At 34.9% G+C, this 25,438-nt stretch overlaps 3 protein-coding genes, 1 long non-coding RNA gene and 1 pseudogene across 6 annotated transcripts; 3 read left to right on the top strand and 2 right to left on the bottom strand.

Moving 5' to 3' along the window:
• The first annotated feature begins 281 nt into the window (after positions 1-281).
• On the top strand, positions 282-2,178 carry LOC127263372 (lycopene beta cyclase, chloroplastic/chromoplastic). Its single transcript, XM_051292363.1, has 2 exons — positions 282-405; positions 640-2,178. Exons 1-2 carry the CDS (start codon positions 284-286, stop codon positions 2,060-2,062), a joined length of 1,545 nt encoding a protein of 514 aa, XP_051148320.1. The 5' UTR covers positions 282-283; the 3' UTR covers positions 2,063-2,178.
• Positions 2,179-2,340: 162 nt separating this feature from the next.
• LOC127263350 (protein ENHANCED DISEASE RESISTANCE 4-like) lies at positions 2,341-10,744 on the top strand. Of its 3 annotated transcripts, XM_051292337.1 has the most exons (9): positions 2,341-2,744; positions 3,902-3,997; positions 4,214-4,288; positions 4,604-4,679; positions 7,685-7,818; positions 8,023-9,970; positions 10,042-10,102; positions 10,180-10,403; positions 10,493-10,744. In XM_051292337.1, exons 4-9 carry the CDS (start codon positions 4,633-4,635, stop codon positions 10,548-10,550), a joined length of 2,472 nt encoding a protein of 823 aa, XP_051148294.1. In that variant the 5' UTR covers positions 2,341-2,744; positions 3,902-3,997; positions 4,214-4,288; positions 4,604-4,632; the 3' UTR covers positions 10,551-10,744. The 3 variants fall into 3 exon arrangements, with proteins under 3 accessions (XP_051148294.1, XP_051148308.1, XP_051148300.1); XM_051292351.1 differs by lacking the exon at positions 4,214-4,288; XM_051292343.1 differs by lacking the exon at positions 2,341-2,744 and adding an exon at positions 2,939-2,963 and having other exon boundaries at positions 4,214-4,679.
• Positions 7,847-12,420, bottom strand: LOC127263381 (uncharacterized). The gene is made up of 3 exons (XR_007841473.1): positions 12,264-12,420; positions 9,679-11,229; positions 7,847-9,586 (listed from the first exon to the last, which is right to left on the bottom strand). It is a non-coding gene; the product is annotated as an uncharacterized LOC127263381 (long non-coding RNA).
• A 4,747-nt stretch (positions 12,421-17,167) lies between these two features.
• LOC127260100 (hydroquinone glucosyltransferase-like) lies at positions 17,168-18,987 on the top strand. Its single transcript, XM_051287781.1, has one exon. It carries the CDS (start codon positions 17,186-17,188, stop codon positions 18,617-18,619), a length of 1,434 nt encoding a protein of 477 aa, XP_051143738.1. The 5' UTR covers positions 17,168-17,185; the 3' UTR covers positions 18,620-18,987.
• Positions 18,988-22,151: 3,164 nt separating this feature from the next.
• LOC127260093 (hydroquinone glucosyltransferase-like) lies at positions 22,152-23,855 on the bottom strand (annotated as a pseudogene).
• Between the last annotated feature and the right edge of the window lie 1,583 nt (positions 23,856-25,438).

Here is a 25,438-nt window from a genome sequence, read left to right as displayed (position 1 = left end):
ATTTTTAAAGTAAAAATTTAACAATATCATTTAAATATTAGACTCAAAATTTGATTTGATTTTTCTTATTCCATTTGAAGATATTGAAGGGATTGATTTATTTTTAATTTAAATCATGTCAAAAAATTTAAATCGAAACAAAAATAATTAGTACCAAAATAATTTTTCAAGGTCACTTCGGTGCGGACATTTGGCGTGGTCTGAATTAATTTCATAGTGGATAATAATAATAATAATATAAAAAATAAATAAATAAATAAAATTAAGAAGATAGAGGGAGGATATGGATGTCACAAAAGGAGCTGCTCTGCCATTGACGACAGTCCACACGCTCACTACCTTCTCGTTTCAACCGACAGCGACAGCCTCATCCTGCGGGGAAACGGTAAATGCTTTCCGATGCAAGTAAGTGGCAGCAATTCAATTTTTTCTTCTAGATTTCTTGAGAAATTTTGAGATTCTATCTCGTAATGAACAAATTGCTGTGAGGGTGTGGTTGTGTGTATTGGAGAAATTCCTTCGCACAAGTGTTGTTATCTTGCTAAAAATCAAATCAATGGACACGATTCTCGGGACTCACACCAAGCTTGAGTTTCTGCATCGAATTCATGGATTTGCTGATAAATTTAGTGGTTTCAGCGGTTTCAAGCCTCATAGTGTTGAGAGGAAGTCTGTTTCCAAGCTTAAATTGAGCAGAGGCTGTTGCGCCATGGCAAGTTCCAGTGCGCTGTTGGAGCTCGTGCCTGAAACCAAAAAGGAGAATCTCGAATTCGAGCTTCCTTTATACGACCCTTTGAAAAGCCTTGTGGTGGATTTGGCGGTTGTTGGTGGGGGTCCGGCGGGGCTTGCGGTGGCGCAGCAGGTATCTGAGGCAGGGCTCTCTGTTTGCTCCATTGATCCTTCTCCAAAGTTGATTTGGCCAAACAACTATGGCGTTTGGGTGGATGAATTTGAAGCTATGGATTTGCTGGATTGTCTGGACACAACGTGGTCCGGTGCTGAGGTGTTTATTGATGAGAGAACGACTAAAGATCTGGATAGGCCATACGGAAGGGTTAACAGGAAGCAGCTGAAATCAAAGATGATGCAGAAATGCATCTTGAATGGGGTTAAGTTTCATCAAGCTAAGGTAGTGAGAGTGGTCCATGAGGAGTCCAAATCCCTGTTGATTTGCAATGATGGTGTCGCCATTCGGGCAGCAGTAGTTCTCGATGCTACAGGATTCTCCCGCTGTCTTGTACAATATGATAAGCCGTATAATCCCGGCTACCAAGTTGCCTACGGAATTTTAGCAGAAGTTGAGGAGCATCCCTTCAATGTAAATAAGATGGTTTTCATGGATTGGAGAGACTCACATCTTAACAACAGTAAGGAATTGAAGGAGCGGAATAGGCAAATCCCGACTTTTCTTTATGCAATGCCGTTTTCTAAACAAAGAATTTTCCTAGAAGAGACTTCCCTTGTGGCCCGTCCTGGGGTGTCGATAAAGGATATTCAAGAAAGGATGGTTGCTCGACTGAACCACTTAGGCATAAAAGTAAAGAGCATCGAAGAGGACGAACACTGTGTGATTCCAATGGGAGGCCCATTGCCAGTGCTGCCTCAAAGAGTTGTCGGAATTGGTGGCACTGCAGGAATGGTGCATCCTTCGACTGGATACATGGTTGCAAGAACTTTGGCTGCTGCGCCGATTGTTGCTAATGCTATTGTCAGGCACCTAGGTTCTGATGCAGGCACTCAGGGAGACGACTTATCCTCAGAAGTTTGGAAAGACTTATGGCCTATAGAAAGGAGACGCCAAAGGGAATTCTTTTGTTTTGGGATGGACATTCTACTTAAGCTTGATTTACCGGCCACAAGAAGATTCTTTGATGCATTCTTTGACTTGGAGCCGAGGTACTGGCATGGATTCTTGTCGTCTCGGCTTTTTCTTCCGGAGCTCGTGCTTTTTGGGCTCTCCTTGTTTGCTCATGCCTCGAATACTTCTAGGTTAGAAATTATGGCTAAGGGTACGGTTCCTTTGGTAAACATGGTGAACAACTTGGTAACTGATAGAGATTGAATATATTTGGCTTATGTTTCTGTTTCTGCTTTCTAAGCTTCCGTAGAAATTGTGTATATTTCTGTTGACATTCGAAGCACATTCTGTATTTATTAATGTCCCAGCTTTTCTTGACAGCATGAGTTATATTTCTATTCATAAGATCATTCAATCTTATCTCAATAAGGTGCTGCTTCATTATGTGGACGCGATGTGTTGTTGTTATGATATTTGAAAATATTGAACCAGTTTTCATCTTAGAAATGAGCATTTTTGTTATCTGAATATTTATGGATGAATCTCAACAAGGTAGACAGCAATTACCATGGATGCTGGCTAGGTTTGAACTTCTTTTAATGCTGACTGTTATATGCTTTTAATGCTTTGAGAAATGAATCAATTTGCATTTCCAAAGATCTTCAGACTATCTTAATTATGGATATCTGGATTTGAACATGTATTAAGGTATAATGTTGTTTATAAGTGATATCTAGGGTGGGGACAGTGTGTTTCCTTTCGTTATTCTTTTAAAATTCTAGCTGTGCGCTAGAATTTCATCAAAAAACCCATGATCTATTGATTTTTGTCCATCGGAGAGATTAATGAAGGAGGCCTGGAGCAAGCTCTTGCCAATGCCATCACCTGCACAAGTTTAGCTGCTGCAGGTCCTCAGCATTTTCGTCTTCTTGCCGCCCTGTACAAGGTATTTGCAGCTCATTTACCTTTTCCCTGCCTTGGTTGTATTAGCATGAATTTTCCAGTAGACTATGAAATTTCTACTGTAACATTCTTAATCTTGTCGAACTTTTAATGCCTCTCTAGGAGATGCATGCTACACAAACCATCCCTTAATTTCTTATATCTGTAGCATAGGTTGGTCTCTTCTATGGAGTGGTTGAATCTTTGTGACCCAAATATACAAGTAAGCATAGAGCTTTTTCCCTGTAAAGTTACCCGTGATTATGTGCCTTATAACTAATAGTAATTGGAATTAAATTTATCAGGATTGGTGTCAATTTGCTTACTGCTTCAAAATACTCTTTGATAACTTTTTATGTTTTGAAATTTTACACATTCTTGCTGTCAGTTCTTTGGAGGATTCATGATTTCCTTTGTTGTGTGCCTTCTTTGTCTTTATAAGGAGAGAAGTTTTGTAGAGTATGTTATTATCTTTCTTACAACTAGCAGTAACTAGATATAAAATTTAGCATCGCAAGTAGTGGTGATTGAGGTTAACTATGGATAAGTGGACAGATAATCTGGTTGGCATAGATTCATAGTGTAACTTTGGTTGTAGGAAGTTCCAAACACACTGAAGTGAGGATCTGCCAATAAGTAAATAAACAACATGAAAACAAGCAGCAAACACCATCAAGAAAGAAACAGCTACTCTGCATTACATCACTGGTGCAGAATTGTAGTAATGGTATGCTGCAGCCTGAAAAATGGGAGTTTAGACAAGGGATTTCATTACAATAATAATAATAGCTTGAGGGCTCAGTAAAGGAAATCATGCATGAGCTATCTTTTCAAGAAAATAGTGTCTTGTTATAAATGTAGCCATTAACTCATTGAGTTCAAGGATTGACATGAAAGGTTTGTACTAATAATAAAAGACACTTTATGATTCATTACAATAATAAAATAGGAAATCCATTAGAATTCTACTACGAATCTAAATCTGTTTTAAGCACAATCAAATATGAAGTTATGAGATGTGTTCTATTGTAAGCAAGTTTCTAACAAATAGTTGCTAATGAATATCATTCACCTAGGAGGTACATATTGTGCAAATTCTTAAGAAATTATGAAGTAACAAAGCACATATTTTAATGTGTTTGAGCTCAACTTTTTTGACAGTGGAATCCTAGTGGGAGACAACTTATTACTGGATCTCATAGTGGCAAATTCACAATGTGGAATGGGCATTCCTTGAACTTTTAAACAATTCTGCAGGTACTTCGAATCTACACTGTTTTTTAACGTTGTTCAGAAAACAAGAAAAGATCGCCAGAAGTTGTTATGTTAAGCTTGTGAAGCAGTTAAATCTGTGTTATGGAGTTACAATGAGAATTGGATGGTCACTGGTGATTCCATGCTTTGCAAAATGATATTGAGTGCTTTATCAGTAGTTTGGTTGACCACTGATTTTACAGTTTTACCTCATTGCAGGTAATGGATAAATAATATGAACAATGTTCTAACAAATAAATCTGCTCAACAAAACTGATTTGTCTGTGTCTTGAGGTATGATGCCTTGGTAAACGCTTCGAAATAGCATTAATCCGCTACTTTTATGTATCTTGGAATGGATTTTGTTAGTTTTTTTGCTTCTTCAATGATCTCTTGTGAATGCCCTTGTATATTATTTCATGATCCATATTTCTTCTTGCCAAATTGACCGTTGTGTGGATTATATGCTTCAACATTCCTTCCCTGACCTATGTTTCTTTCCAAATGCCTTAACACAGTTCTTCCATATGTGAGTTTAGACAGTAAATACCTCATTCTTCAGTTGTGCTTTTATTTCTCTTCTTTTTTTATGTTTGGTACTATTTCCAGGACAGACTTGAAGTTGGGCTCCTGTTCTGATGATCCTACTGTTAAAGATTGGGACTTTCCTAGGTGTCATCATCTGGTAATGTTCTCCACTCTGCAGTTATGTTAAAAAAATCTGGTTTGGAGTTGCATAGTATAATTATTTGTCTTAGTTTAAGCTAGCTGCCTGAATAATTCCCACCATTGTTTTTTCAAAATTTCATTTCCCACCTTTAGATGTGAACAAACTCCAACGTAAGCATGATTGATAATATAGGTTGGAATATGTGGACAAGGACAAGAAAAGATTAATAATATATATTGTGGAGGTCAAAAGCTATTTTGTAATTGTAAGTGGTACTTATTATTTAATTCTCCACTTGGATTATTACATAAATCATATCCAATGAGTTGGTGGAAGACATTATTGTGATTGCCCATTTGACAAAGTCTAATATATATATATAGATAATGACAATGATAGTTAATCACATAAAATACGTTTATACACCATACTCTATAAATATGAATAATATTATGTTAATTGAAATTATATATTATTTGTCTATTTTTGTGTATTATTTTGTCATTTTAATTTATTTAAAATTAATATATTAGTTTCTTTTTTAGTATTTACACATAATTTTAAAAATATTTTGTCATTTTAATTTATTTAAAATTAATATATTAGTTTCTTTTCTAGTATTTACACATAATTTTAAAAAAATTCTTGCATTTTATTCATTCCGTGCATTGGGTAAGTATATATTTTGTTATTTTTTATTGTCTAAATATAAAATGTCATATTTATTGAACTTCATAAATCCCACAATATATTATAAATACCGTCATATTTATACTTATTTTTATCAACATTTTTACTTTGATTTTACACATCATAAGAATAAAATAGTCCTTACCTATTAAAATTATTATCAACTATAATTAAAATATAATTTTTATTAAACTTTATAAAAATATATATATATATTTACTTTTTAAGCAGATGAAAAAGAGTGTATATTATTCATATTATAACAATATCACAATATATAATACTATTAAAAGTTTCAAAGTACAATTGTCTATTTATCTATTTATTGTACTACTGATCTTATATTTGATATATTAAAAATTATATTATAGAAATACCGCATCAAAAATTAATATACTGACTAAAATATCAAAATAATATTTTCTTATCATGTAAAATAGATTTATTTGGTTTGAGGACCGATTTTAATACAGTGTATACTTTTGATCTTTTGTAATAATAAAAGTAGAAAAAATTGTATGATTTAAAAAATAAAATAGCTTATTCTTTATGATAGATAAATAAAGAAAAGTACGCTTATTTTTATTCCTTTTTTTTTTATTATTTTTTTTTTTTACAATAGAACCGATTTTATCGGTATTTACTAAAATACCTAAAATTTCAAACTGTATGTACTTAAACAATTCACAATTTAGTATGAAATCACACTGTATCAAAAATTTTGTTTGAGATTTTTGAAAATTTAAAAATTTAAAATAAAAAATAAAAAATTAGTATTTGATTTGATATTATGTAAAAAAAAAAAAAAGTATGTGTAATTTGATATTTTTTAAAAAATAAATAGTGATAAATTAGCGAAAGTACATTGTGGAAACATCGGTTTATTATTAATTTTTTTTCTAGCAACAATTCTATTTTGTAAGTGTTTGTTAGTAAGAGGCAGAGGTGTAGGATCAAAGCTAAATTACAACTCAAAAAGCATTTTGCCTATATCACTCACTCACTCACTCACTCTTTTTTACAAATTAAGGCCAAACCAAAACCCTCCTTTTTCTTTCCTTTTATTTTTTATTTTCTCTGTCTGTCTGTCTCCATCATGTGAAAAGATCTGAGCTTAAAAGTCATACATGGCGGAATCAAAGAAGAAAAAAGAAACATCTACTACTTCAAAATTTTGAATTTAGGGTTTTTGTGGGGTGGGGTGGGGTTGGTGGCCCGTGCCTGTGCCTGTGCTGTGCTGTAATTTCATTTCCTCCTTTAGAAGCTTTGGTGGAATTCTTACACTGACCCTCTCTTTCTCTTTCTCTTTCTCTCTCTATACATACATCTCTTGTCTTTTCTTGATAAAAAATATGACGTGATTGATCATTCTGCTCTAATTTGTGATTATCATAGAAACCCTAATAATAATTAATAGTATATAGTAATAATCATATCCCTAATTTTGTTTTGTAAGAAGCTCCCTAACCTCAGTAATCACTAACTGTGGACTGTGATGTGATTTCTTCTTTGGGCTTTAACTTTTCTCTCATCCACTTTTCCTTTGTTTCGGAATTATTGGGAACTGAAAAAGCCTACTCCAATGCATATTTCTTTCTTTATTAATAATTATTTGTGTTAATTTATCAAAGCCGGCGAAAAGAAACCTTATACACGTATTTTTGTTAGTTTTAAAATAATAGTTTTATTTTTATAAATAATTATATTACTGTAAAATTATTTATATTTTTTTATTATTATTACACAATTATTATTATTTTTTTATATTTTTTATTAACTATCAATATAATATTAATATTTTTTAAATATTGTATCCAAACAATAAGATTCTATTTTTTAGAATGAATGAAGTACTTTTTTTTTTTTTTTTCGTCCTTTATTTATATATTATTTTAGTATTATATTAGAATATAATATAAATAATTTTATCAATATTTGTGTGATATAAAGGCATAATATATTGTAAAATTATAGAAATATTTTTAATATTAATAAAAAATACCGATACTAAAACAAAAATAAATAGTTAATTATAGAATGATCAGAATAAAAAAAATGAATAAATTAAAATATATATATATTTTTTTTTGTCCACAAACCTCAGCAGGAAATGAATAAATAAATAAATAAAATCGAAAATTGCAGCTTCAGCACCTTCTCGGCTTGCTTGCTTGCTTTCTTTTCTGTATGTATTCAAAAGATTCTTTGACTCAACCACCAAATTCTGGGCTGATTTTTCGATCTGAAGAAAAATAGGAGATGTAACTTTGAACAATAATTATAACTTCTTCTTTCCTGTTGTCCGTCTGTCTGAAGATTTTTTTGATTAGGGAAGAAGAAGAAGAAGAGATGTCGGAAGCAGCCAAAATCCGCCTCGTCCGCTGCCCTAAGTGCCAGAATTTGTTGCCGGAAGTTACCGATTTCTCCGTTTATCAGTGCGGCGGCTGCGGTGCTGTTCTCAGAGGTCCATTATTTCCTATTTCCTCTTCTTCTTATCTGTTTTTCCCCCTTTTTGATTAGGTTTGTGGTCATATCTGCTTCCTTCATCCTTAATCTCTAACAAACTTGGATCTCTTCTTCTCTCTCTGCACTCGTTACTGTTTTTTGTGTACGGCTGTTGATTCGATTATTGTGCTTTCTTTCTGTGTTATTATTATTCTGTCTTCAGCTAAGAACAAAAACGTCAATTCTAGCGAGAGGTCTGAAGGAATTGTAGGAACCGCAGAGAAGCTCACTGATGGATACGACAAAATTGTGGATGTTTCAGACAGAAGAGCCTTGGACACGAGTGACGGCTCCGAGAGCGATGTCCGCTCCAGCGTTAGTTCCTTCAGCCGTACCGCCGGCGCCGGCGAGATTCGAGAAAACTCGATTACTAAGGAGACAGGGTTAGTTGTCGACGAACATTGTTCTGAAATTGATCGAGGTTTCAGAGAAAACGAGGATGTAAGGATAGGGAAGGAATGCCAAACAAATGGCTCATGGAGGAGGATGGAGAAGGAAGAACCTATCGGGCCGTCGTCTTCGTCGAATCCGTCGAGCTACAGCGACGAAACCGCAGCTCGAAACGGGACCAACAACATTGCCGTCGTCGAAGAATTCGACAATGTAGGTCGCGATCGAGCCGAGCTTCTAAAGAAGCTCGACGAGCTGAAAGATCAGCTGAGCCGATCGGGGAATTTGGGCGACAAAGGGAAAGAAAAGATCCCCCACGAGTCGAGAAGGATCGATCCTTATTGGCATCATCCTGACGATCGTCGCGCCTCGATGCAAAATCCCTATCCCGATTTTCCGTTCGCAAGGAATCAGTACGTCGAACCGCCGCCGTCGATGCATAGGCCGGAAATCGGGGCGCATTTTTATCCGTCGACGCGGCACGTTCCGGGATACGGCGATCCGTCGATGTCGCAGGTCCATAGAAGGCCTTCGGCAGCATACCAAATGTACCCGTCGAGGCCATATAGGTCGGGACCCTACCGGGACGACACGATGGCTTACGTGGAGCCATCGTATCCGCCGGATTTCGGCGGGCATCATCCGACTTGCTCGTGTTACCGATGCTTCCAGAAAATGCCGGCGATGCCATATGACGGGGTTTTCGGGTATCTCGACAATCCCGGGTCATTTGGATCCCGTACTTACGGTAACCATCGTCGTCCCGGGAGGATTCAAAATGCCCAGACAAGATGGCCGAGCGACGTCGACTCCGACATTGATGGTTTCTTGCCACGACGCCGTCCTCCTCCTCGAGTGCATTTTCTCGCCGGCGGGAAGCACCGCCGCCCTGTCGCCGGCGGCGTACCGATCTTGACTTGCAACAATTGTTTTGAGCTGCTGCTGCTGCCAAAGAGAGTTCTGGTGAAGGACGACGGTAGGAAGAGAATGAGATGCGGCGCGTGCTCGTCGCTGATCATATTCACGGTCTCGGACAGGAGTTTAGTCGTCTCGTACGAGGTTGAGGCGGAGGACAATAATCCCAACGAAGTCGAGGATATACTAGCGAAGCACCCGAGCCAAGTTCGGACAACCTTCTCGTCCGAGGATTACGATAACTACGGGTACGATTTCTGCGCCACGGTTAGAGAATCCGAACAGCCGGTGACCCGGCAGGGAAGCAACCGCCGTTCGACGTCGACGTATGCTTCCGAGGCGGACGAAGATTCGGGATCAGCTGACCTGTCGACGAAGAACAAGCGATGTTCGCCTCCTCTAGGCTCGTCTCTTCAGGATCACTTTGAGCATTCGAACAATAATCATGCAACGTATCAATCGAAGGAAGGGAATGGGAACAGAAGCGGACGATCCGAGCATGAAAAGCAATTACCGAGCAAGGCGACGAGTCGACAGATATCGGCGGCGACGGAGATCGATTTGTCGTCAAACGAGTTTGGCAACACCGGGGCCACGTTCGATTCCGGGGAAGGAAGCCGGGAAGGTGATCAGCTGAAGGGTAGCAGAGGAGCCGAGTCATTCTTCGCCGGCATTATAAAGAAGAGCTTTAAAGACAAATGGAACGACGAGAAAGCTAGCGTCACAGTGAATGGCCATCTGATTACCAACCGGACGATCAAGAAGGCGGAGAAAGTCGCCGGACCGATCCACCCGGGGCATTACTGGTAAAGCTTGCACCCTCTTCATCGCCCAATTTCCCGATTTCACGATATGATAATATCCGATCTTGAAACAGGTACGACTTTCGCGCCGGATTCTGGGGAGTTATGGGAGGCCCTTGTCTCGGCATAATCCCTGTAAGCGTCGTCGAGCTCTCAACTGTCGATTTGTTGATCATCGCTGTCTTTTCCCATTGTCGTTTTCTTTACCGCAGCCATTTATCGAGGAATTGAACTACCCGATGCCAGATGGTTGCGCAGGCGGGAACACGGGCGTGTTCGTGAACGGGAGAGAGCTGAACCAGAAAGATCTGACATTGCTGGGAAGCAGAGGGCTCCCGACGGAGAGGGACCGTTCTTTCATCATCGAGATTTCCGGACGAGTGCTGGACGAGGACACTGGCGAGGAGCTCGATGGTCTCGGGAAGCTTGCGCCGACGTAAGTACCTAACACAACCTGGGACATTATATTTCTACCTGTCTCTGGCTTTGTTGTCTTGAATCTGACCTGCGTTGCTGATGTCACAGTGTGGAGAGAATGAAGCGCGGATTCGGCATGAGAGCCCCGAAAGCTGCAGCTGCCTAAATTGGACTTTGCAACGACCTCGGGTTGTCGCCGAGGAAGCTGAAGTAAGAAGAGGGCTGTCTGTAAGAAATACTGATTTAGTACAACCTTACTACTGAGGCGTTAGAAACTGAATACCTTTCGATCATGGATTGAGAACAAATTTGTATATTTGAGCATTATCAACAACAGAAAATCAGATTTCGAAACACAGACATTGAAGGCCATTAAAGAAAGATCATTTCTTGGTGTCCCTGCAAACTTTCTCATTTTTAACATAACATGGAAACAATAATTTCAAAGCAATAATTTCACCAATTTCAGATATAAATGAATCCTATGTTAAATAACTGATCAAGAACAAGTTGGTTTATGAGAGGCAGAATCACAGAATTGGATGAACAATGCAAATTATTATATAACATTGGGAAGAATTATCATAGTGAAAAAAAACCTCGAAACAAGCCTTAATCTCCTGCTACAAACTAAGCCAGGAAATATTATATGAATAGAGAATTGTTCGGCTGCACAAAAGAGCAACGAGTCATTTCAATGTCGATTATAACATGGAACGGTATGTTTATTAAACGATGGAGACCACCCCACAAAAGAAAAACCTCATTCGAGCTTTCTAAGAAGATGATGTGGTTGAAGATGAGCCTGAGTCCTTCGGTAGATTTCTTTTCTTCCATAGCAATTCCTGCATCATCGAGAAACTGTAACTGGTACTACCTCCTTGCGGATTACAAAAAGTATTCGATCACCATTGTTAAGGAAGTTACTAGAAGGACAAGAAAAACTCAAGCATTATATGTACATAAAGCTCAGAATTCAGCACAATCAGATGGTAATTGATAGCATGGGATTAGAATAGCAATCCAGAACAAAATGAGAAGTTTTTCACTAGATTTGTCACTAGTTTAAGCTTGGCCTTCAACCAAAACTTATGCAATCTTCATCGAGATTATATTCCGAAATTCCAAATAACTAGACAAATTCATCAACACTAGCAAACAACAAAAACAAAGATCAATGATAATAATTATGAGCAAATTCCAGAAGTTTTCCACTTGATTTGTTACTAGTTTAAGCTTGGCCTTCAACCAACACCTATGAAATCTTCATCGAGATTATATTCCAAAATTCCAAATAAGTAGACAAATTCTTCCACACTAACAAACAACAAAAACAAAGATCAATGATAATTGATGAGCAGGTTCTTGATGACCATTTTCCACATGCGATTAATTGTGCATCCCTAATCTGGAAATGAAAGTTCAATGAGGAAAAAGATGACCACACATCGGATTAAATCTCCTGCATCTCCTTGGCACGCTTAATAATGGAAAACGCTAGTCCTTGTTTTAAAATTAGGGTTAATTGTAACATATTCAATAATTTCATCGAGAAGTTGAAATCGTATACACGATATGATCGCCAATTCCAAATCGGTAAGCGAGAAATACAAAAAAAAAAAAAAAAAAAAAAAAAAAAAAAAAAAAACCACCGCACATCTATTATTTTCTTGAGATCCGATAGAGATTCATATACACCAACACAAGAAGAAATTTGTCAAACGCTCTACGCCATCACACGATTTTGATTTCGAATACTTCTAAAAAGAATAAGCAATATTCATAAAACATAATAATTTTAAACAAATTAGAAAACAAAAAATAGAGCAGCGATTATCAATTGAGCGAAAAACTAGAAAAATAGGATATAAAAACTCACGTTGTCAAAGAAGATAAGCTGAGCAGCAGTCACTGTCCCGCAGATTCCGGCCAGAATAGTGACCGGTCCGGTCAGCAAACTCCATTTCCGGTAAATCATTCTCTTTAATCAATCTGCAATTTCGTTTTTGCTTCTGGAATTGTGTCGATTCTCTGGCCTTTCCCAATCATATAAATATATACCCACAGAGAAGACAATTAGGGGAAGGCAATGGGCCGGTTTCACCGGACCTCAACCCGCCCCGGTAAGAAAAATTAAACCCGACCCGTTCCAAACCTCCAAATCTGGATTGGATTCGACCCAACTGACCCACCATTAGATATGCCTAGGCCCATTGGGTTTCAAACCGGACGATTCGACCCGCCGGTTCTGGTTTTTCAGCAGGGGTGATCAAGAAAGAAAGGAAGAACCCAGTAAATAAGAAGCCTGTACAATAATCAAGGTAAATCCTAAAATATTGTTATTTTTTTATAAAAATATTATATTTATAATTAAATTTATTATATATTATTATATTTTTATGAAATAATGATAAATATTATTAACATTATATAATATTATTTTTGTATATTTATATTTTTAAAATTTTATAAAATAGTATCTTTTTTTATATAATAATACTTCATGTAAATTATATTATTACATAATATATAATTTTTAAAAAATTATATTTTAATTCAATATATAATATAAATATTTATTAAATTCATTATGTTTTTTTTTTTTAATCTACCACAATAATCAATCTTTATTACATAATTATTATAAAAAAAAAAATCCATCCAACACATTCAACAAAACTTCCTTTTGACTCCAAAATTTTTGGGATTCATTATTGAAATTTTACTATTTAGAGTTCATAGGTTTTTTTTTTTTTAAAATGTAATTTTTGCTTTTTTATAAAAATTACATTAAATTTTATTAAGATATAAAATATATTATATTTTGTCTATTGTCGAAACATTTATGTATGCAAATATATATTATTTTGTTTATTAAGTTATCAAATGATAAGGAATATGACGAGAGATACCATGACGGCTAAATACCGGACCTCAATATGTACCGATAATCTTTATGTTCTACTCAATAATCCAAGAAGAAATACAAACGTGCTCATGGTTCTAACTTATTGCGTTTGCGATGTTAAAAAGGGACAAAATATATACAACCAAATAGATGAAGAAAATAATCAGGGGACTGATCGAAAAGTTTTTTTAAATAAGTGATGCCATAAAGGGCCGAGAAAATTAACTTATTGATGGTGTAGACAAAAACACAAGCAGCTTCACCCTAGAAACAATCAAGACACGAGGAGGATAGAAAAAAACACATTGACTATATCGAGGATATGATGATGCTTACGCTCTGTACAATTATTTTGTTAGGATGTGTATAGACAAGACCGCTAAAGAAAAATACCCTGAGAAGAAAGGAAGCCGAGACACAAAATCATTATACTCTAGGGCATTATCAGTACGTAATATTTGAATATTATAAAAAAATTGAGTATGCATCATTTTGGCAAAAGTGATATAAATTCATGCAAGCTCATAATATTGTTTCATAAAGTAAAATCCATATAATATGGAAAAAAAAAAATCATTAATAAAAATCACAAAATATGTATACTCGTTAATAAATTCTACAGGTGAAGGCCATCAAATATCTTAATATACAAAGAGAAAGGTTTATAGAGAGATTGTGAGAAAGAATAAAAATATATTCAAGAGAATTCAAATCCATAGAACCTAAGACGCATTTAGTGGCGAGAGATCGGAGTTTAATTGTAAACATGTGTTCTAACCGATGATGTCACCGAGGGCGGATTCAAGTAGAAGGCAGTGATAGCACGTACCACCGTTGATTTTATCACACCAAAAGAAATTTTTTATATTTAAATAATTGTGCCACCACTAAAAAGTTTGAGTGCCCCCACTCAAAATTTGAATGTCATTGTTATTCAAAAATATTTTAGTGGATTATTTAAATTTTAAACTATCATGAATATCCAAATAATTAAAATTCAATCCAATGAAAATAATTAATTTATATTTTAAATATATATAATAGTATTATAATATTATTTTCTATATCATTAATAATAATAATTTATTTTTATAAATATTAATATTGTTATTTTAATATATCTATTGTGCCACCACTATAAAAATTTTCCCGTCTATGGATGTCACTAATAACCAGGAGAAGAAGAGGATGCAGAAACTATAATTGAAAGGAACAAATGATAGAGAATCTAAAGGTAGTTGAACTTATATAATCTCGTCTTACGTCCGTCCCAGGAAGCTAGCCTTTCTGTGAATCATGAATCAGTACACCAGAAGATAAAATTACAATACTAAATTTTTATTCAACTAACTGACCAATCAAAATAAATTTAAGTTTAATTTAAAGATACAATAAATATCAGTAAGAAATAAAGATGTGGTTCAAATATAACTAATGTGAGTTATGTGCATATGTCAGTTATTGACAATGTGTGTGAGAGGTAAAGTCATAGTGGAAATGAAAGAACACATAAGTTTGATACTATAAATCATATGATTAAACACGTAAAATTATAATACCAATGCATGTTGCCGATTAAAAAAAAAAAAAAAACCAACGGATGTTACTTACAGATATATGAGGATCAAAATTGGTAGAAAGAATCTCATTAATTAGCTTTTGAATGTCTTGGAAAGTATAATGCAAAGCCATAACATACTACGAAACGATTTGTGGCGACAACTACGGTAAAAGAAACACTAACTTGACAAAAACAACGAGTGCAACACGGACACTTTTAAATGACATGTACTCAAAAATAGCAATAATGACACTCAATTTTGGGGCACTAGGTGTGACATCAGACAATTTTCCGTCGCCGCTTTCAAGCATCATGCGCTGCTATTATTGCTCTCGTGACTATTTTCTTATCCCGCCACGGATTTGTCCTCTTAAATCTGTATCACGTCTTGATCGTGATCATCGCTTCACCCTTATACTTATTTGCATTCTTTTATTTCTAGGAAAAATTATTTGTACTTCACTCGTCACTTCAAGCGTATGTATTATATTTATTTATAACTTCAAATTATTTGAGATTTTTTTATATCTTAAAAAAATTTATACAATTTATTTTTTCATTTTGGATAAATTGTTTGCATTACTGTAGATTTGAAAATTAAGGTAAAGCATAATAAACAAGTAATTAAAAAATATATTAATAAAAATAATTACAAATTTAAATTTAAATAATTAAATAAATTAAAATGTTTTCCCAACCACAGGCGTTCCCTCTATGAACAAATAAACATTTTATGTGTGGCTAAAAAAAATATTGTAAGAAATTGTGTACCGTATTGTTAAAGTACGAAAGATTCTCGTATAATTTTTAAAAAATGATGTACAATATTTAAAAATAAATAAATCAGGATAATAATGCAGTCTTTCAAATTAAAGAGCGATTTTTTTTCAAAAAGTTTTGCCTTATTTATATTATAAATTATTAAAATAATTGAAGAATTAATTCGTGAACGTAACCATGTCTTTTTTATTATTTTAAAAGTGACAGCACATAAATTGTCGAGATACATGATTTTGGTCCCATGAAAAACCATATTAATTAACCTCACTATTATTTATTAATGTAGAAAAAAGGGACCTCATGAGATCCACCAATAAATACCACCCAGCTTCCCCTCACGCCACCAAATCCTCGATTTCAAAAATAAATAAAAAAATAAAAAAGTTTCTTTTTTAAAAAAATCCTCTGTATATATATATATATATGTTGTATTTTAATTTATTACTTCGTCATGTTTTTAAAAATAAAATAAAATAAATTTATTTTAAATCTTAATTTTTATTAATTTCGTTCATTATGCTTATACTCCTTCCTCCTGTTAATAAATATATATATTTATAATTATTTTTTGTTTATAATTCTAAAAAATTATACACCTTACATCCCAAAACAAAGGACATTTGGAATGAGTATGAAAATTAAAAAATAATATTATTATATTAATATTAAGTGTAAAAGTGTTTTTAAAAAATTAAAAAACATATATAATTTATATTAATAAAATATAATATAATACAAAAAGATAATATATATGACAAAATAATTTATAGAATTCTCGGCATCATCTCTCTCGTACTCACACCTATATATAGATATACAGGGTGGAACTATACTAGGGTTTGGGGTTAATTGATCCTCTAAATCCAATTTTTTATAATTTTTTTAGTGTTAAAAATATTAGTTTTTATGTATTTATATACAATTTGCCTCTAAAATTATTTAAATTCATATATAATTCTATCATTATTTTTATTTAAATTTATTAATTAAAAATTAAATAAATTATATAACATTTTGACCCAAAATTTAGATGCTAGTTTTGAGTGTGTAATAGTGTAGATACACAACCATGTAGTGTGAGATAGTGCTGAGAATGGGACAGGAAAGGTGATACAGAAAATCCCCTTCGATTTAAACTGTACACATTATCATTTCAGAGCATAGTAATTGAAATATTTTAGATATTTGATTTTAAATTTAGTAAATTTGTATTTAAATTTCGTTTTATCTATATATTATATTACTTATATTTTAGTCTATTGAGTCGTTTTTTATTGTCTATATATATAGCCTTTTATTTTGATGATTAATAAAATAATTTTCTTCAAAATTTCTAACACAAAAGTTGTCTGCTTTAAAATAAAAAAATAAAAAAAAAAACAAAAAAAAAACAAACAAACAAACAAACGTCTAATTAGAACTAGTTGGTGGTAAATCAACACCTAACTATCTACTACATACATATATATTTCGCTATATATAAGCCCAATAACCTCACTCAAATAATTCTAGCTGCATTTATTATATATATATATATATATATATATCATCAATGGAAATCTCAGCCGCCGGTCACATCGCCGTACTTTCGTCGCCGGGGATGGGCCACCTGATCCCCCTCGTAGAATTCTCCAAGCGCCTCCTCCACCGCCACCGCATCGCCACCACATTCATCATCCCCACCGACGGCCCTCTCTCCAGCGCCGAAACCACCTTCCTCTCCGCCCTACCACTCTCCATCGCCGCCGTCCTCCTCCCCGCCGTCGACCTCCACGATCTCCCCGCCGACGTCAAAATCGAGACGCGCATTTCACTCACGATGATCCGCTCCCTGCCTTCGATTCGAAACGCCATCAAGTCCCTCCACCACCGGCGACGCCTCTCCGCCTTCGTCGCCGATCTTTTCGGGACCGACGCGTTCGCAGTCGCCGCTGAATTCGGTATTCCCCGATACATCTTTTTCGCCTCCACCGCCATGGCCCTGTTGCTGTTCCTTCTCACGCCGGAGCTCGAAAAAACCGTTTCCGGCGAGTTCTGGGAGGCGCCGGAGAAATTCCGGCTACCGGGATGCGTCCCGGTGCACGGCAGGGACTTGGTGGACCCCCTCCAGGATCGCAAAAACGATGCCTACAAATGGTTCGTTCACCTCACCAAAAATTACAGATTACCAGAAGGAATCATCCTCAACACCTTCAAAGAAATGGAACCCGGCGCCATTGAAGCTCTGCAGAAGAAGGAAATTGGAAACCCTACTATTTACCCAGTGGGTCCGCTGATTCGAACCGGGTCGAATCCGAATCCGGATTCGGAAACCCGCCAGTGTCTAAAATGGTTGGATCGTCAACCGAGCGGGTCAGTTCTGTACGTATCGTTCGGGAGCGGAGGAACGCTGTCGCACGATCAAACAATCGAACTTGCCGTCGGACTGGAAATGAGCGAGCAGAGGTTTCTATGGGTAATTAAATGCCCAGACAGCAAGCCGTCGTATTTCAACGTCAAAAACTCCGACGATCCGCTGGCGTATCTGCCTGAGGGCTTTCTGGACCGGACGGCCGGCAGGGGCCTGGTGGTGCCGGGGTGGGTCCCGCAGGAGGAGATTCTGGCGCGTGAATCGACGGGGGGGTTTCTGACGCACTGCGGGTGGAATTCGACGCTTGAGAGCGTCGTCAATGGCGTCCCGATGATCGCGTGGCCGCTCTACGCGGAGCAGAGGATGAACGCGGTGATGCTGCAGGAGGATCGGCGGGTGGCACTGAGGTCGCCGGAGAAGAAATTGGGGGAGAATCGGAATTTCGTCGTCGGGAGGTTGGAGATTGCGGAGGTTGTGAAGGAATTGATGGTGGAAGGGAAGGAGATTCGAGATCGAATTAGGAAATTGCAGGTTGCAGGTGCAGAAGCAATTGGGGAAAATGGGGAGTCTGCAAAAACCCTAGAAGCATTGGCCGAAATGTGGAAGAAGACGAAGACGACGACAACGAAAGAGTAGGGACTACGCAACACAGGAGAGTCCCGGGAGCACAGCACCTGCATCCATCCACACCGTTGATGCCACATGGATGGTCTGGATTCGCCAAGAAGTAATTGGTATCTATTCTACCATGCATGCATATTTAAATTAGATTTTGCATTGCTTAATTATTTATTGTGATGTAATCTGCATATCTTATATGTCTGTGTGTATATATATATATATATATCTTCAATTAGGTAGGAAGTAAAAGATCGATATGGCCAATTCTTACCTACACTTGCAGATTAATTACTTAATTTATTAAGATTTGTGATCTTTGATTTTAGTTGCTCATTATAATGATTGCCTGATATGATATCACCACAATTTTTTATACAGAGATGCATATAGCAAGTTATTGACTATGTCTAAAGTTATCCCACATATTTTGGATGTCTTTCTTGTCAAATTTTTTGAAATTTTACTATTTAAATTTTGTCATTTTTTCTTTTAAAAAAATAATTTTTTTTTTTCTTTCTTATAAGATATCCAAAATTTCTTTGTGACAACATTGTCAATATTATGAACAAAATTTCTTTGTGACAACATTGTCAATATTATGAACAATATTTTTCATTTCTATTGACAATATTAATGCGATGTAAGTAAAGCCCAAAAAATATCAATAATTGATCTTTCGTATCTATTATTTGTATAGTTTTTTGAATTATTATTATTGACAATATTCATACGGTGTAAGTAAAGTACATAAGATTTTTAATCGTCATCATTGTTTGTAGCACAATATTTCAGATACTGAAATGTAATGAATTAATGATAATGACATATGATCTTAGTTTATTCATTTTTATTTTTTTTTAATTTGAGCAGTAACGTCGATATTTTAGAATAAAAATTAATATATACTCTCTCTATCCATTAAAATTAGTTTATTTAAATTGAAAAGATAAAAAAAAAATGAATATTTTATACATAAAAAAAAAAGTGATAAAAGTAAAAAGATATTTGAAAATATTTTTGAAAATTTAGTTAAAAATTAAAAGCATTGATATTTGTTGTAAATAAATAGTGAACTAGGGATAGTAATTACATATTGATTTGTTAATTTTGTCAAAATTAGTAATTGAATATATTCAACGAACGGATTAAAAAGATAAATAAATAAATTTGACGAACCGAGGGAGTATATATAATTAAAAGAAAATTAGAATATGCATTTTAAATATTTCAAATCTTATATTTTAGTAAAATATATATAATATGGATGTCATTCTATAGGAAATAACATTTTATAAGTACAATACAATTAAATAGAAAATATTTTTAATTATTTATAATTAATGTAAACTATATTATAAAAATCATTGAAAATTTTAAATATAAATATAAATATTTATTTATTAAAAAAAATTGAATGAATTTTAATTATAAGAGCACGCCCCAATGGTGATGGTATAGAAGGCCTCATTGCCAATTCAGATTTTTCTCCTTTTTTTTTTTTATCAAAAATAAAATGTACAATGGCTTGTTTAGAGCAGACACAATGGCTTAAAAGTACAAGACTTTTGAACCCATGACCCACGGTCACACATCCAAACTCCACGCTATCGGCTCATCCTTACGAGACTAAGAATTTATGATTTTAATTAAGTTGATTGAAGAGGGAGATATAAATAAAAAAATATTAGGCAAAATAGCAAAAAACTCCCATTTGGTTTCCCGAAATAGCTGAAAACCCTCCGTAGTTTTAAAACTCCAAAAAACCTACTTGTGGTTTCTAAAATGTTGCAAAAAATCCCTTGTCCGTTTGGATTTAACGGAGGTTATATATCACGCGCCTGGAATGCGATTTTTGGTCCATAGAGTGATATATTTCTATATAAAATTACTAAAATACCCTAATGACTACTTTTTACAATCACTTCTTCTTCCTCGTTTTCTTCTTCCTCATTCTTCTTCTTTCTTATTCTTCTGCACACTTCTAGAATTTTATCTCAATTCATTTTTTTTTCATTTTAAATCCCCTAAACACATCGTAAATTTTAAACCAATCCCAAATTTATCATAATTAATTGACCGAACATGGAGATGGAGATGTGAATGCGTGTTGTACCAAATCTAGAAATACTTCTTCTGTTTTTACCAAACCCAAAAATCTGAAAATTCAATTTGACATCAAAATTTGAAATCAATCTAAGAAGAAAGAAAGAATTTGTTGTTGGTTGCAACCGTGTACGAAAGAATTGGGGAGAAAAAATAAAGAAGAAAGAAAATTGGAAAAAAAAAGATAGAGAAAAAAAATAAAATTGGAGAAAAAAAAATCTCATATCCAGCCCCTTCTTTCCCGTCTCTTCTTTATTCTCTTTCTTTCTTTTTTTCTTCCTTCTTCCTGCTCTAGCCGCTTCTGCCCGTCATTTTCTTTCTCTTCTTATTCTTTTCCAATTCTTCACTCTTCAAAGAAGAATCGGTGATAAAGAATAAGAAAAAAAAATTGGAGAAAAAAAAAAAGAAAAAAGCGGTGGAACTGCTATGGCTTAGAAAAAGAATTGGAAAAGAAGAAAGAGAAAATTTGAAGAAAAAGAAGAAAAAAAAGAAGCGGATGGAACTACTATGTCCTGAAAAAGAATTGGAGAAGAAGAAGAGAAAAAATAAGGAAAAAGATTGTGAAGAAGAATTGGGGGAAGAAAAGAAGATGGAAGAAAGAAGTTGCAGAGAAGAGAATGAGAAGAAGAAAGAATAGAAGAAGAAAGAACATAAGAAAGAATGGAAAATGCTCAGGGGCATAACGGTCTGATAAGGCTAAAATTTAACGGCCTCAGTGTGATTTAAAAGAGGGGGCGAGTGTGCAACGTTTTACAAACCAGGAGTAGGTTTTTTGAAATTTTAGTACTAAGGGGAGGTTTCAGCAGATTCGGTAACTACAGAGGTTTTTCGCTGTTTTGCCAAAATATTATAATAATCTTGTAAGTAAGGTGTTAAAAAATAAATTTTAAGTTGATTTATATTAATTAAATATTATTTAATATTGATAAAATTTACTAAAAATATAAATTTATTGAACAGATAAAAATAAATAAAAATGCCTATTTAAATAGCACGAAAAAAATTTCTCTCCTTTTCATTATTATGTTTTTTATACATAATTATCTAGAAAAATGTGTGCTTTTTATTTATAGCAAATAAATTGATAACTTTTCAATACTATATTTATTTTCAAAAAGATCACTACTATTTAAGGAGAACCAACAACCATGTGGATATATATAAATTTTTTTTTTGGACGATGTAGGAACCCGCAGTTGCTATCCAAAAGCGTGCATTGAGTAAACTCCGACTGAACCTAATACCCTGCAAATTAGACCCGACGAGAACAATCATGGATATATTAATTAATAGATTGGTGATGATGCTTATTGTTTTAATTAATATGGTGTTGATTTGGGTAATCAACCTCACGTTAATGAAACTTAATTAGAATATAGTAATACTACTAATATATATATATATATATCATAGAAAATTTTATTTTATTTAATTAAATAGAAAATTTAGATGAAAAATATAATAAATGAAATTTACTTAATCAATTGATTAACAAGAAATGATGGATAGGATAAGAGGGCATTTTAAGTGATTAAGAATTTATGAAAATACATTGTTGGTATTATTTTATTTTTTAATAATACTGTGGTTCGATGCGGGTGTTGTGCTCCCGGGACTGGGATCACTAACACACTACTCTTGCGTCGTCGTCGTCTTCTTCTTCCACATTTCGGCCAATGCTTCTAGGGTTTTTGCAGATTCTCCATTTTCCCCAATTGCTTCTGCACCTGCAACCTGCAATTCCCTAATTCGACCTCGAATCTCCTCCCCTTCCACCATCAATTCCTTCACAACCTCCGCAATCTCCAACCTCCCCACCACCAAATTCCGATTCTCCCCCAATTTCTTCTCCGGCAACCTCAGCGCCACCCGCAGATCCTCCTGCAGCATCACCGCGTTCATCCGCTGCTCCGCGTAGAGAGGCCACGCGATCATCGGGACGCCATTGACGACGCTCTCAAGCGTCGAATTCCACCCGCAGTGCGTCAGAAACCCCCCTGTCGATTCACGCGCCAAAATCTCCTCCTGCGGGACCCACCCCGGCACCACCAGGCCCCGGCCGGCCGTCCGGTCCAGAAAGCCTCAGGCAGATACGCCAGCGGATCGTCGGAGTTTTTGACGTTGAAATACGACAGCTTGCTGTGTGGGCATTTAATTACCCATAAAAACCTCTGCTCGCTCATTTCCAGTCCGACGGCGAGCTCGATTGTTTGATCGTGCGACAGCGTTCCTCCGCTCCCGAACGATACGTACAGAACTGACCCGCCCGGTTGACGATCCAACCATTTTAGACACGGGTGGGTTTCCGAATCCGGATTCGGATTCGGATTCGACCCGGTTCGAATCAGCGGACCCACTGGGTAAATAGTAGGGTTTCCAATTTCCTTCTTCTGCAGAGCTTCAACGGCGCCGGGCTCGATTTCTTTGAAGGTGTTGAGGATGATTCCTTCTGGTAATCTGAAATTTTTGGTGAGGTGAAGGAACCATTTGTAGGCATCGTTTTTGCGATCCTGGAGAGGTCCCGCGAAGTCCATGCCGTGCAACGGGACGCATCCCGGTAGCCGGAATTTTTCCGGCGCCTCCCAGAACTCGCCGGAAACGGTTTTGTCGAGCTCCGGCGTGAGAAGGAACAGCAACAGGACCATGGCGGTGGAGGGGAAGAACATGTATCGGGGAATACCGAATTCAGCGGCGGCTTCTAACGCGTAGGCCGCGAAAAGATCGACGACGAAGGCGGAGAGGCGTCGCCGGTGGTGGAGGGACTTGACGGCGTCTCGAATCGACGGCAGGGATCGGATCATCGTCAGCGCGACACGTGTCTCGAACCTGGCGTCGGCGGGGAGATCGTGGAGGTCGACGGCGAGGAGGAAGACGGCGTCGATGGAGGGTGGTAGGGCGGAGAGGAAGGTGGTTTCGGCGTGGGAGAGAGGTCCGTCGGTGGGGATGATGAATGTGGTGGCGATGCGGTGGCGGTGGAGGAGGCGCTTGGAGAATTCTACGAGGGGGATCAGGTGGCCCATCCCCGGCGACGAAAGTACGGCGATGTGACCGGCGGCGGAGACTTCCATTGACGATACATATGTATATATGTATAAAGTTCAAATTTTGAATTGACAATTTATAGGTTGGTTTGTTTACCAATGTAGTTTGAATTCAGACAGCAACAGTGTTACTACATGCAGTATATTATATATTTATATAATATAAATATAACAAATAAACTAACAACACATATTATAGATTTATATAGTATAAAAAATAGTTAATTTTAGCATATTATATATTCTTATACAATATACTTGTAATTCTAAATCAACAATACAAATACAGAACATGAACTAACAACACATGCTATAATTTTATAGCACACAAATAATAATTGACTGTATTTTGTTTTTATATATTATGGATGCTAGCACAGTACTGAATTTTCCAAATCAACACTCTAACCATTCCTAAAATTTTGATACTATGTATTTTTTAAAAACATAGTCCCTCTTATTCACTTATTATATTCATGATGTCGTTTATGTTTATCTCGTATCTAATGTTACTTTTTTTAAAAAAAAATAATTACACACTTTAATTTTATTTTTAAATTTTATAATTTAATTTTTTGTAATTTTAATTAAACTAATTATTTATTTTAATATTAATATATAATTATTTATATTATATGATAATTATTTTTACTAATATATTATTAATTATCTATTAATTATATTTATCTTAAATTTTCGTGTCTACCGTAACTATACATGCAATGTGAGACGTAGGGAGTATAGCATTAAATATAATTTTTTTATAAAATATTATTTTTAAAATTACGGATTCCAAAACTTTGTGTTTAGTCTCAAAATTTTTATTTTGAATAGTAAAATTTTGAATTAAAATAATTATTTGATATGATATAAATTTTTATTGATATGATATTTTAAATATAAAATTTAATTTTAATGTAATATAATAAATAAAAAATAAATATTTTGATTTAAATTTTTTGAAAAAACAAAAAAGTAAAATAATAAAACTAAAAATCAAATAACACAGTAAACACACAGATATTTTGGAATAAAGGCGTGTATATATAAAGAGAGAGAGATATGTGTATTTATTGGTTCAGTTGTAATTATTGGTTAGGATCAGGAACCTGTTACAGTCAACATTTATTAACATGTTTTTATTGGGACCAAACATTTGCTATCAATATTAAATGATAAGAAAACAAGACACGTATGCTTCTGTAATCAGTTTTCCAAATATTTTAATATTTTGACTTTGTATTTTCAAAAAAAAAATACATAATTTTTCTCATAAAATATCATATTAAATATTATTTTTATATTAAATTAAAATCAATTTTTTTTCAAATTGATCAAAAGAAATATATACACTTACACATACATGTACAGAGAGGGGACTCTTAGCATAAGCAAGATAAGCAACTGGTCAAATTCTTAATTAACAGATTACTCATATTTTAAAATTATATATTACTATTATTAACTTTTAAATTTTAAAATTAAAATTTAATTTTAATTTATATTTTTTTCTCTTAATTATTCAATTTAATTTTAAAATTAAATTTTAAACTATAATAATATAGTACTCTTTCCTTTTCGCGAAAGATGTAGTCTTTTGTTGGTATTTTAAATACTTTTAGAATTATATCTCAATAAAATATATGTCTTTGTAATCATATCTTACCCATCTTTCCAAATTTAATAGTCA

This window comes from Andrographis paniculata, unplaced genomic scaffold (genome assembly GCF_009805555.1).
Source record: "Andrographis paniculata isolate CXL003 unplaced genomic scaffold, ASM980555v1 Contig15END, whole genome shotgun sequence".
NCBI classification, from domain to species: domain Eukaryota; kingdom Viridiplantae; phylum Streptophyta; class Magnoliopsida; order Lamiales; family Acanthaceae; genus Andrographis; species Andrographis paniculata.
The sequence above is the reverse complement of the archived record's forward strand: the minus strand, read 5'-3'. Positions and strand labels throughout refer to the sequence as shown.